This window comes from Podarcis cretensis (assembly GCF_951804945.1).
Source record: "Podarcis cretensis genome assembly, chromosome: 4".
Classification (NCBI taxonomy): domain Eukaryota; kingdom Metazoa; phylum Chordata; class Lepidosauria; order Squamata; family Lacertidae; genus Podarcis; species Podarcis cretensis.
Window position 1 is genome coordinate 19,235,815 of NC_137173.1, and position 12,763 is coordinate 19,248,577.

At 42.1% G+C, this 12,763-nt stretch overlaps 1 protein-coding gene across 4 annotated transcripts in view; it reads left to right on the forward strand.

The window, feature by feature from the left end:
- Positions 1 to 12,763, forward strand: part of CNTN5 (contactin 5) — a 685,915-nt gene that overhangs the window by 308,196 nt on the left and 364,956 nt on the right. For all 4 annotated transcript variants that reach the window (XM_079973413.1, XM_079973412.1, XM_079973415.1 and 1 more), the window contains exon 3: positions 7,130 to 7,260. In XM_079973413.1, coding sequence (XP_079829539.1) covers positions 7,206 to 7,260 — 55 coding nt within the window. In that variant the 5' untranslated portion in view covers positions 7,130 to 7,205. The remainder of the gene's footprint in view (positions 1 to 7,129; positions 7,261 to 12,763) is intronic.

Genomic DNA, 12,763 nt, shown 5'->3' on the forward strand with positions numbered 1-12,763 from the left:
TGTGAGAATCTAGCCCACTAAAACATTTCATGTACAGAATGTAAGCATGAAGATACAGCAGATATGGGGAAGTTGTGGCTCTCCAGATGTTGACACCCATCATCACTGACAATTGGCTGTGATGGCTGGGGCTGATGGAAGCTAGAGTTCAACATCATCTGCAGGAGGGGTCCAATCTCAGTGGTGCAGAGTACATGCAGCCTGCCGGGTGGTGTAAAAACTAAGCATCGATGCAGCTCAGTAACATGAGAGGTGCAAATGCACCCCCTTAATTTATACTCCCCCCCCCCATGATTTTGCATCTTTTTATAGCAGGTGCAAAATAAACTTTTGGAACATTTTCGGGAGAGAAACCTGCTGGCCAGCCCTGGCACCAAAAGTTCGCCTTTCCGATAACCTGAAAGACAAAAAAGGGACTACATTTCCAGCACAAATGTATTTTGTCTCAAATTACTTGCTGCGTTTGAGTTGCAGATGACGATCCCTCTTCAACCGCCGGCAGGCACATTTTATGTCCTCCTCATCTAAAAGGGCTGATTCCATGAAGCTGCCTGCTCCAGTGTAAAGTGATAAGAATAAAAATGGGTTAAAAAAAGTTTAATAGATATGCCATTTCTCCTTTTAACAAGTAAGAAGGGGGCTTCAGAGCTCATTCGAATCCTATTATTATGCAAAAGAAATCCATAAAACTTAATATCCTTGGGGTATCCTAACTTTTCTGCTTGTATTACTCCACCAGCCAGGCCACTGAGCCTGTCCCAGGCAGACCTGATTTAATGTGTCGGGGTTTGAATTTATATGCAAAACTTCATAGTTACTTCTGATACTTTGGAAGTGGCTATTCAGCTGAAAGTGCCGTATAAACCCCAATTAAAGCAGGATTTGAGTGACAGGGCATAGCTCCAAAGCAAGTTTCTAAGTGGTTAAGGTTGAAATATTTTGTGAAGCGGTGTTTTTGGAGGTGTGTGTTTTGTGAGGGAGGGGGTGGGCGTTAATTCCGAAATCCTTGGTAAGATAAGAGCATACTGCCTATGTTCAAAAAATGAAATCCTTGGGGGAGAAAAATAATTACCATGGAATCTGCTGACAAGAATCTTTCGCTGCTTTTTAAGTAAAATGTTTAGTGATAGGTATTCATGCCTTCTTAAAAGCACACACTTACTTCAATCATGGTGGCAGATAAAGTGGTAACACTGTTCCTGCACTGTACCACTTCAGAGCCTCAAAGTGTCCCTATTTTTCAGGGGTGTCCCTAGTTTAGAGAAGCTGTCCTGGTTTCTGGATCTGATCCCGAAATGTCCCGCTTTTCCTTAGGATGTCCCTATTTTCATTGGAGAAATGTTGGAGGGTATAGAGTTTTCCAACCCCCGAGCCATCTGAAGGCAGCCCTGTATAGGGAAGCTTTTTGAATGTTTAATGTTTTATTATGTTTTTATGTATGTTGGAAGCTGCCCAGAGTGGCTAGGGCAAGCCAATGAGATGTGTGGGGTATAGCTTCTCTAAATCAGGGCCTGTGCCTGGAATATAGATATTTCAGAGGGTCTGAAGTGATACCGTGCAGGAACAGTTTTGCCACTTAGGTTGTTGCCTATTCTAGTCCTACTCAGAGTAAACACACAGAATAATTTCTTAATGCACTGCCTCTTGTGTACTCCATAGAGAAAAATGTGGTGTAAAAAATATCTAGGAAAACTAGGAGGAAATACATAGTAGCTTGCAAGTCATTTATTTTATTTTTTTTAAGCTGGACATCTACTGCAGTTCTGGCAAGAATCTGAAATGGCAGAGAAATGTCAAGTGAGCGTGGAAAAAAGGAGAGGTGGCAGAGCAGGTCTGGGTAATTTCAATCCCCCATTTGAAAGGAGTAAATAAATATTTGTATAGTACACAGACGGCATTTTTTATAATCAAAAACTACCAACTTCTAAGTGACCACTGCAATTCTTGCACTAACAACTTGGAAATTTCCCAAGATATAGATAGATAGATAGATAGATAGATAGATGATAGATAGATAGATAGATTGAAATTTGAACAGCATTTGAGCTATTCCTCTGTCTAAATATACCAAACAATATCTCAAATATGAAAATAAATGCCAAAATGCCCTCTGTGCTGGTGGATTGTTGTTGCTCACCAGCGTTGGGTCTCTCAGAAAAGAGGCCAGAGATTTGAAGATTCATTTGTTAATGACAAGCTAATGGTATTCTCTAGGGGACGCAGGTGGCGCTGTGGGTTAAAGCCTCAGCGCCTAGGGCTTGCCGATCAAAAGGTCGGCGGTTCGAATCCCTGCGGCGGGGTGCGCTCCCGCTGCTCGGTCCCAGCGCCTGCCAACCTAGCAGTTCGAAAGCACCTCCGGGTGCAAGTAGATAAATAGGGACTGCTTACCAGCGGGAAGGTAAACAGCGTTTCCGTGTGCGGCTCTGGCTCTGGCTCTGGCCAGAGCAGTGATGTCACGCTGGCCACGTGACCCGGAAGTGTCTCCGGACAGCGCTGGCCCCTGGCCTCTTAAGTGAGATGGGCGCACAACCCCAGAGTCTGTCAAGACTGGCCCGTACGGGCAGGGGTACCTTTACCTTTAATGGTATTCTCTAGGCAGATGGCTAGCAACACATGTGGAAAATCCCTCCTCTCTGAGGGATTGTGATCGGTTTTTCACCTTATCACTGCTAGCATCATATTTTTAAAAATGTTCTGACACTGTGGTTGGTTCATATTGCCCGATTCTCTTATTTCTGAGGAGCCACGAATGGGAAAATAAGAGAGAGAGAAAGAGAGAGAGGGAGAGAGGGAGAGAGAGCGCAGTGGAATGATGTATCCTGAACAAGGCATGGCTGTCTGTCAGGAACACTGAACAGGATCATTCCATACTCCAACATTTTAAAGAGATAAGAGGAGCCTGCTGAATCAGGCCAATGACCCATCTAGTCGTGCATATCCACCAAGAAGGACCTGAGCACAAGAGCATTCTGCCCTCTTGCAGTTCCCAAGAGCTAGTATTCAGAAGCATCATTGCCTCTGACCTTGAAGGCAGAGCATGGCCATCAATAGACTTATTGTCAGGAGTCCAGTACCCGGCTTGATAACACAGTGAGCGTAGTTACTGTATTTTTCTGTCTATAAGACGCCCCCATGTATACGATGCCCCCTATTTTTGGGGACTCAGATTTAAGAAAATGGGGGGAGATGTATCCGTGTATAAGATGCCCCCTAATTTTTGACATTTTTTTTAGGAGAAAAACCTCCTCTTATACTGTACATGGAAAAATACAGTAATTAAAAAGGATGCTTTATTGTCAAAACAAACAGATAACTCCAGATGGCTTTAGCACAGCCTCCGCCATCATCAATCAAGATGACCCTTCTGAAGACTGCTTCCGGAAGCAACTGAACTTTCGCTTCATGCATCTTTTAATTTGCTTCCTATCTTGCAGCCCTCCCATTTGCCGAGACCTCGGACTGAGTGGGTTAGCTCCCGTTTCTTCCCCATTCCCTGAGAGGCTGTCTCTTAACTCTTTCCCACCTGTTTGTGCTTCTGGCGAGCTTTGAAGCCTGCTGTCAGCCATTCTCTTATCAACCGGCATTCCAAGGGGAGGGGGAGTTGGCACTAGCCGATGCTCATCCTGCATGGCAGTTAACCCTCTCTGTTCCTGGCTGCTTTCTTCAGTTGGCTGTAACCCTTGCCTGGGAACTGGCTCATTCCTGACACTTATCCTCCGTGAATTTGTCCAATCCTCTTTCAAAGCCATGCAAGTTTGGTTACAGATCTTACTTGTCTGTCAGGGCTCATCCAGACCTTGTTGTTTTCCATCACTTTTCTCCACGGAAATCCAATCTTTACTGCTGAATTGGAGCAAACATTAATCAGGTTTTCTCCAGATTGCTGTTTGCTCCGATTTCTCACTAAAGACTGGGAATTCGTGGGAGAAGTGGCGGAGCAAGGGCACAACCACTCAAACCCATGTCTAGAAAGCCTGGGGCAAGCTGAAAGCTGTTTGGACCCATGCCTTCTAGGCATGGGAAAAGCAGAAGTGTGGGTGAGCCTTCCTTTGCGGCTATACCAATAGCATCAGAATATTACAAAATTCATAATCCTTGTGTCATTGTGCATGTTCCCGCATGCTGGAGTAGGAGAAAGGAAACTTAAATATTCATAGAAAATACTTATTTCCTCATCAAAATGTGGCTTGGCCAGCATAATAGTCACAAAGAGAGAGAACTCACTAGCCTGGGGAGGAGGAGTGTCACAGATTATCACAGAAGTGAAAAACAGAGTCGGGTGGCATCAATATTTAACAGAGGAGAGATCCCTCCAGAAACTTAGATAAGCTGCAGGCACAATGTGTGTGCAAAGTCACTTGACTAGCTAGTCATCAGCGTCTATTCCATGGTGTAGGAGACATTACCCATAAATGCCCAGTCAGTAGGCCCAGCTGAGGCTGCTGGGAAGGGAGCTAATCCACTTGTCACTGCTAGAGACTACATGGTGGCTGGCATCGTGTCGTGATCAATACACTTGGGGGTTGATAGACAGACGTTTCAGAGAGATTTCCACCAAATTTCAGCCCAAACCAAAGGCAAAACAAAGATGGGAGGGTCCTGGATTTCACAGGAACTCACAAAAATTTTAATGAAATCAGTACACACTTTGATTTACTTAAAAGCGCTGCTAACCACTTAAGATGGTTAAAATCTCGAAGGGGTGCACAACATAAGAACAAAAAAACAATACCATTAAAACTAAAATACAACATCAAACAAGCAAACAAACAAAAACTCCATAGTATAAAAGCAAATTTCAATTGATTCAAAGAATTCAAACACATCAACGGGGTCCATATCCAGTCAGGGGAAAAGCATATGGAAAAAGCACATCTTTACAAGACGTCAGGAGCAACTGATATGTGCTGCTTCACATATGGCAAAGGGAAGTGCATTCTGCAGTACAGAGGCAACTGTTTGGGGAGTTACCACCTTCTGATATTCTGTAGGCTGTGGTGCCATGAGTAGGTTTTCCCCAGATGATCTAAGTGATCTTACAGGCCTGTATAGGCACAGGAGATCTTTCATGCAGCAGGTTACAGTGAGAATGTAACGGTGCAATTCCAAGTGCTGAAAATGACAGTTATCATTTAGATTGCAGGGAGAGCCTCCCATTTTTTAAACGGTTCTGCTCCACCAAAAACACGAGCAGAGCTCACCTGATCCAGAACCTAACTCCTTCATATGCCCTTTGCATCATTTGCCTTCGGAACTCCCTCTTGTTACATATCTGACGAGTCTTGTTTGTTGGCACCTGTTTGTTGGCACCTGTTGAATACCTTTTCAACATCCTTTTAAGTGGAGTTTTTAAAATATTATTATTATACCAGTCTCTATCAGATTTGGAAAGAGACAGACAGACAGATAGATGAAATTCTTCAATTGATTTTACATATGATAATTGTTTTATAATTGATGTTTTTATTTTTAATTGCTTTGAGATATTTTATGTAAAGTGATTCATAAACAGAATTAAATAGACACATAAATGAAGTTCCTGAGAACATTTAAAACTTAATACCTCCCACCTGCTGCCCAAAGTGGTTCCATTCTGTGGACCAGACTCTAGCAAATATGGGGGATGGGGGGTTGGTTTAGAGATGCATCTGTAATATTCTGAGGCAACTGGGGAAGGGACAAAAGTCTGTGGTGATTTTTACTCATCTTCTTCAGTAAGTGCCTTAAATAAATAAGTTTATTTTTCATATTTATTTTGACTCACTCATCACAATATTTATGTTCCACCTGTTAGGCGGGCAACTCAGGGTGGTGTACAAAAAAATATGCAGTGCAATAGTTCATTTGTTAATTATTGTAATGTAAAATACCAAGTCATTGTTCAACCTTGCGTATTATTTTCACTCATATAAATTGGGTGTTCTGCTTAAAATGTAATAGTAATTACATTATTGTATAAGCTAAATACCATTAAGTTATGGTGTGGCCTAAGATTATATATAATGCTTTCAAAGCCATAATTGGTGTGTGTGTGTGTGTGTGTGTGTGTGTGTGTATACATAATATGAAATTACTTACAAATGAACGTTTTTCTTTATTTTGTAATTATATAATTTTTTACCATTTTTCTTAAATACCACCACCACCTCCAAATAGAACAATTCAGTGGTTTTCCCCCCTAAAAAATGTTTAGGGGGTACTCTCACTTTCCTACTCATATTGAAATATCACCCCTCAATGAGGCCAAACTTAGATTCACAAAATGTTTAGGGGTATGCATACCCCTGCATCCCCTCAGGAAAAAAAGCACTGGAACAATCATGCGATCAAAAAACCTTAAATTCTACAGAATAGGCCTTCTTTCTGATTGTTATCAAATGGCTCTCTGCAGGCTGCTCATCTTCATGATCTTATTTTTTTTTATTACTTTTTATCCAGTCTTTCTTCCAAGGAGCTTAAAGTGGCATGCATGGTTCTCCACACCAAACCCAACCCCATTTTATCCTCCTATGAGGTGGGTCAGACTAAGAGTCTGAGGTGGTCCTGAGGCCGACTTTTAATTTTGTGGCTGAGAGGGAATTTGAACCCTGGTCTCCCAGGTCCTAGTCTGACACTTGGGGGGGGGGGCTGTGGTCTAAACCACTGGGCCTCTTGAGCTTGCTGATCGGAAGGTTGGCGATTCAAATCCCCACAACGGGGTGAGCTCCTGTTGCTCTGTCCCAGCTCCTGCCATCCTAGCAGTTTGAAAGCATGCCAAAGTGCAAGTAGATAAATAGGTACCGCTGTGGCGGGAAGGTAAACCGTTCTGGTTTCCTTCACAGTGTCCCATTGTGCCAGAAGTGGTTTAGTCATGCTGGCCACATGACCTGGAAAGTGGTCTGTGGACAAATGCCGGCTCCCTTGGCCTGAAAGCGAGATGAGCGTCACAACCCCGTCTCCTTTGACTGGAGTTAATTGTCCAGGGGTCCTTTACCTTTAGTCCTACACTTTAATCCACTTCACCACCCTGGCTCAAGTTAAGGACTGCATCACTCTTGCAGGAGCAGCCAGCTCTTTGTGCATGTGATCATTTTGCAAAGAAAAAAGGAAGACAACATCCTTATCAATGAGCTGTGTTTTGCTTCACCAGGCTGCGTTTTAATGAAGGAACCTCCGAGCTGCTAACAATCACACAAACGGGAGGCGTAAGACCTTCGAGGCGAGAGATGCCGTCGTCATGGAAACTCACCCTGCTTCTGTCACTCACCAGCTGTCTTACAGGTAAGTACAAAACTCTTACACGGCCGTGTTATGTATTTCATTTCATCTCTATCCCCTCGGTTATCAACCAAGCAATCCCTAGGCTGGGGAGAGAGGGTGGGTACATCAGATATGAAATCAAAATAACAGAAGTTATTGAACAGGGTGCAATTAAAGAAGTTACTTTATTAGCCACAGACATAACAGCAAACATGAGCACAAAGTTGCCAACAGCAAGCAACAATCAAGGAAACTAGTGTATGGGGTGCAGGAATCAGGATAATAAGGTCCCCTCTACTGTCTTCTCCAGGAATCGAGCTTTCTGAAAATCTCAGTGTCAATCATATATTTATGGATTTCCCCCCTCCTAATTCTTATCTAACTCCATGAATTAGAGAACTCGTTTGGTAAAGAAAACCCAAACAGTTATCATGTTTAATATGCATTATTATAATGGAGTGTAATATTCTATGCATATCCCACATTAACTAAAGTAGCAGGCACACAAACCAGTGTTTCCCAAACTCTGAGGGGGCCACAGCCCCCTTGGTTCTATAAATACATGTCCAGTCCCCCCCCTACCCTATCGAAAGCATTATTCAGAATAGCATTTTGCATGACCCACTAAGATGACAGAACAATTCAAAGCAGTTAAAAATTAATTAGAACTTTATTCAAAATCCAATTAATACTACTTAGCTTAATTAAATCAACAAAATTGAGGAACCTCATCCAGTGATACCAGCTTTTCAAAGTCTGATAGTCATGTACACCTCTGCCACCCAGTTGCCTCTTAGCGCCCCGCTAGGTAACCCCACTGCCCCACCCAAGGGATAGTACTACTGTCTTAAACAGATAATGCAACAAATCCATATAACTGTATAAAAATACTCAGGTATTAATACTTATAGAATTAAGCTGCAGAAATATAGTACTTCACAGGGCCTGTCTCTCATATGCATATGATAAGTGTAATGTTTATGGCCAATTTTGGAGCATGTTGGATGTCTGTAGTAGTTTACGTATTCAAATGCAGTGATGTGTTCCACAGGTATGCAACCTGGAGACTTGGGGCTCCCCTCGTTTTATTTGGGTCTCAATGCTTCCTGAAGTTTCCTCAAACTTCTATCCTGTCAGAGTTCCTTCCTTCCTGCTCATTACCTCCTCATCCTCGCGCACACCTGTTTTTAACTTAGTAACTAGATGCATGCCTATTTATTACACAAGTGGGAATAAATGTTTTGACTGATCAGCACAATACATTACCGCTGCTGATGTTTTGTATAGCCTTATCAGTTGTATTCTACAAAGCATTTCTGATAGGGCCCAAACATGCAGGCAGAAAGAAGGGAAATCAGTGGTATATGCTTAGGTCACGGGCTAAGCTAAAAATAGCTAAGTATTAGGCAATTCCATCATGGGTCTCCAATGTTTCTTGTAGTTTGGCCCGTAATCATTTATTTTTAAGGCTGAGAAATTCCATATATTGTTATCAGCGGCTGCACTCCATATACAGTGGAGGCGACACAGCCCCTTTGAAATGTAAACCGTCAAAAAAAGAGAGAAATGGAATTAGCATTACAAAACAATATTGCACAGCATTTGAAATGAAATGCTAATCAGAGTATTATTTTGAAGAATCACAAAACACAGGAAGCATTAGTCAGTCAACTAGGAATGCTGTTTAAAATTAAATACATGTTCTGCCTTTTAGTTTGCAATTCCTATTGATTCGTGCCAGGTATTCACTGAGGTCTGTGTTATCCCATTTAATTCATTGACTAGATCCCCAGATTTATTGCAGCTTTGCTAAAGAAGATTATTGTATAAAAATAATGTTTGCTTCAGTGTTACTGCGCATTACATTTACCCCAACAAATGGCATTCGCATTTTGAAGGTAATTTGCTGCACTATGCCTTGCTATCTGTTATGCAACAACTGGAAATATAGCCTTCCTTATGAAACGGTGGATGAGAACCTCTTTTGGTTCTGCGAGACAGATCCTTATCAGATCCTAGCCTCAAGGGGCAAATTTGAGAGGTGGGTGGGGCTGTCAATCACCTGTCAATAATTTGATGGAGTCTAGGGGTGTGGCAAGGGGGCACAGAGCGAGGAGAGGCGCAAGTAATCTACACCCCTTTCAGCTTGGTCTAACATGACCTAACAACTCGGTGGAACTTAGCTGGCAAAAAGAGTGGCACAAGTTTAATTCCTCTGGAGCGGAGTTTGGAATAGGGGGAACATAAGCCAGTGCAGTGTAAATTATGCCAGGTTTCTGTAGCTAGGATTGTTCCACTTGCCACACAAAGGGCAACCGCGGCCATGTTGATGTCATTAAAATTCTACTCAATATTGTCCCACAGCAGATCCCAACGTATATTTAGCAGAGTAAAAACTAAACACGTTGCAGGATTCCCCAGAAATAGACCAGAGGCAATTAATATTTCATCCAGCAGAGCTTTACTGCTACTGGAGGCAAATGAGCATAATGGTCGCAAATCCAACACATCCAGGATAGGCACTGTCCATAAGAAATCCAGTTGCAGCAGACTTGAACTTACTGTTATGTACTGAAGTTCTCACCCTGGGCCAGCAGGGGGAATACTGTAGATAGTTATGCAAATAAGGGATCGAAAGTGACATTCAGTGATTGGATAGTTTTAGAAAATTGTTACAGTTACATTGTACTGGAGCTCTATATAAGTAGGCTGACTGAACCCTTCAGTTCAGTTCTGTCCTGGCCTGTGAATAAACAAGAGCTGTTTGAAGAATCGCTGTGTCGTCTGATATGTTCACCCACAACTTAACACTTAAATAACTTATAATAAGTCTAAACCTTAACACTAAGCATACTATGTACAGAACACCACACTAGAAGGAAGAGAGATAGAAAGAGAAAGTGAAACCCAGGCTCCTTCTGGCCTATTATTATAGTCAGCATGACCTTGACTGAAAGAGATAAGAGAACCAGTTTAAGCCAGCTGTACTCAGCTTCTCTGAGGGTATAACCCAAACATCATGAACCTTATGCTTGTTTCTTTCACACAGAGAAGCTTCTAGAACCCTCTTGTATTTATTAGAATAGGGAAGATCTCTACACATCAGATCAATTCTTTCTGCACTAAGAAATGCAAACTGACAGTTGACTTATAATAAAAAATGGCAAAAGTCTTGGTCTTATCAGCTGTTGGGGAACTGCTGTAGATCCTCTCATACAATAGAGCTTCCTCTCCTGCTCCTGTCCCCTCCAAGCCCTTGCAAACTTTTCCCTTTTCTTGTGAGGAATCCTATTCGGAATAAGGGAATTTCTCTTAAAAAAAGGAAAATGTTGACAGCTATGCCTTGCAAACCCTCAAAATGGTTAAAACAAAATAAAAAAATTCCTTCCAGTAGCACCTTAAAGACCAACTAAGTTAGTTCTTGGTATGAGCTTTCATGTGCATGCACACTTCTTCAACTTAGTTGGTCTTTAAGGTGCTACTGGAAGGAATTTTTTTATTTCGTTTTGACTATGGCAGACCAACACGGCTACCTATCTGTAACTGGAACCTCAAAATGGTTGTCTGGTTGTGAAGGGTAGGGGACCATTCAGAGCACACGGAGGGCACAGGGGAGAAAAGGGAGAAGGATACAACCCTTTTGTGATGTACTAATATACGAAGACTCAAGAAAAATATCCAGCTACTGGAAAATAAATTCAAAAGCGATACCTGATACATAAGTGTTTATATAGCTATGTATATTTTGTTATATCTTCCTGCTTTGAGAATAGCAATATGCTTATTATACATCGTTTTTTAAATGTGAAGATATTGTGTGTAAATGCATGTGTGGACATATATTTACACACACACAATGCCCATCATGATGACAGGCAGAGAACTTTCAGTGGGTAGGTTTATATAGTTCATAGATCCCTGAAGGGGCTAGAAACGCCTTCGGAGAACTGTGTCAAGGAGAATGGAGGACAGACTTTGCTTTTGCTGTAATGTTTTTACTATGTCCCATAGGAGGGAATGGCAGCATTTGCTGATAATCTGGAAATTTAAAGGGATATTATTATTATTATTATTATTATTATTATTATTATTATTATTTCTCTACTTCATCCAAGAATCACAAGGCAATTTACAATATAAAAACACAAAAATACATAACACTGTAGCAAACAAAACAATACACCCCCCCCCCACACACCTATACAGTTTTAAGGCCAGAGTTTAAGTAGCCAAAGACCTGGGAGAAGAGGAATGTTGTGGCCTTGTGCAGTAAGCATGGTTTATTGGGGGATGTGGATTAAACATTCCCCACTAAGCCCTGCCATTAGGAATCAAACTTAACCTATACCGTTTCTGCATAGCACCGGCTCTTTCTCTCTTATTGGTCATGCTAGAATGTGCCAAAATGTTGGCTCTGGGACGGAATATGTTTTTCCTGGCTGAAACGTAATTGAATTCAAAGCTGATGGGATCAGGCTGGTTGTCAAGGTAATTCTAACAATGTACTGTTGGCTTTGTCCCTTTTGACATTTGATCACATTACAATAACACACGTGTTGTTGTGTTACCGCAGTCACTGAACCACACTAGCCTGCCTGAAAATGCTTTCTCCTATCGATTTGCGTTCCACATGGTCCACTAAGCCAGATGCTTTAGCATTTTAGCTTTCAGTATTCTTGACTGCACTATTCTGGATTGTTGTGCGGTGGACGTGGACACTAATCGCTGGCTCTGTTTGGAGGCAGCATTTCAACGTTGAGGTCATGAGAGTATTGTGGGAAGGGAGGGAAATTCTTCTATTGTGCATAGGAACGAAAAGTTAGGAGACCCTAGGCTGAATAACATTTTGAGTCTCTAGAATTTCCTGTCCCTGATGATATCAGAACAGGAAGTAGGTGGCACTTGTGTAACTTTTTCTGATTGCATTGTATCTGTTAAGTTGTGGGTGAACATATCAGACGACACAGCGATTCTTCAAACAGCTCTTGTTTATTCACAGGCCAGAACTGAACTGAACTGAAGGGTTCAGTCAGCCTGCTTATATAGAGCTCCAGTACAATGTAACTGTAACAATTTTATAAAACTATCCAATCACTGAACGTCACTTTTGATCCCTTATTTGCATAACTATCTACGGTATCCCCCTGCTGGCCCAGGGCAAGAACTTCAGTACATAACAATATCCTTTCAGGAATCTTAATACAGTGTACGCTCGGGTTGTGAACGTGATCCGTGAGGGAAGCACGTCCACAACCCGCAGTGCTATGTGTGCCCTCGCGCGGGTTGCGATTCAGCACTTCTGCACATGCGCGACCGCCGAAACCTAGAAGTAACCTGTTTCGGTACTTCCTGGTTTCGACACGTCCATAACCTGAAAAAACGCAACCAGAAGGGTCTGTAACCCAGGGTATGACTGTACATGGACAGGCCATGTTTCTCTATCTCACTCCCCGCCCCCATACTGTCCTTCATCCAAAGATCACAGGGCTGTTTACAATATAAGAACTCAAAAATGCATAACATA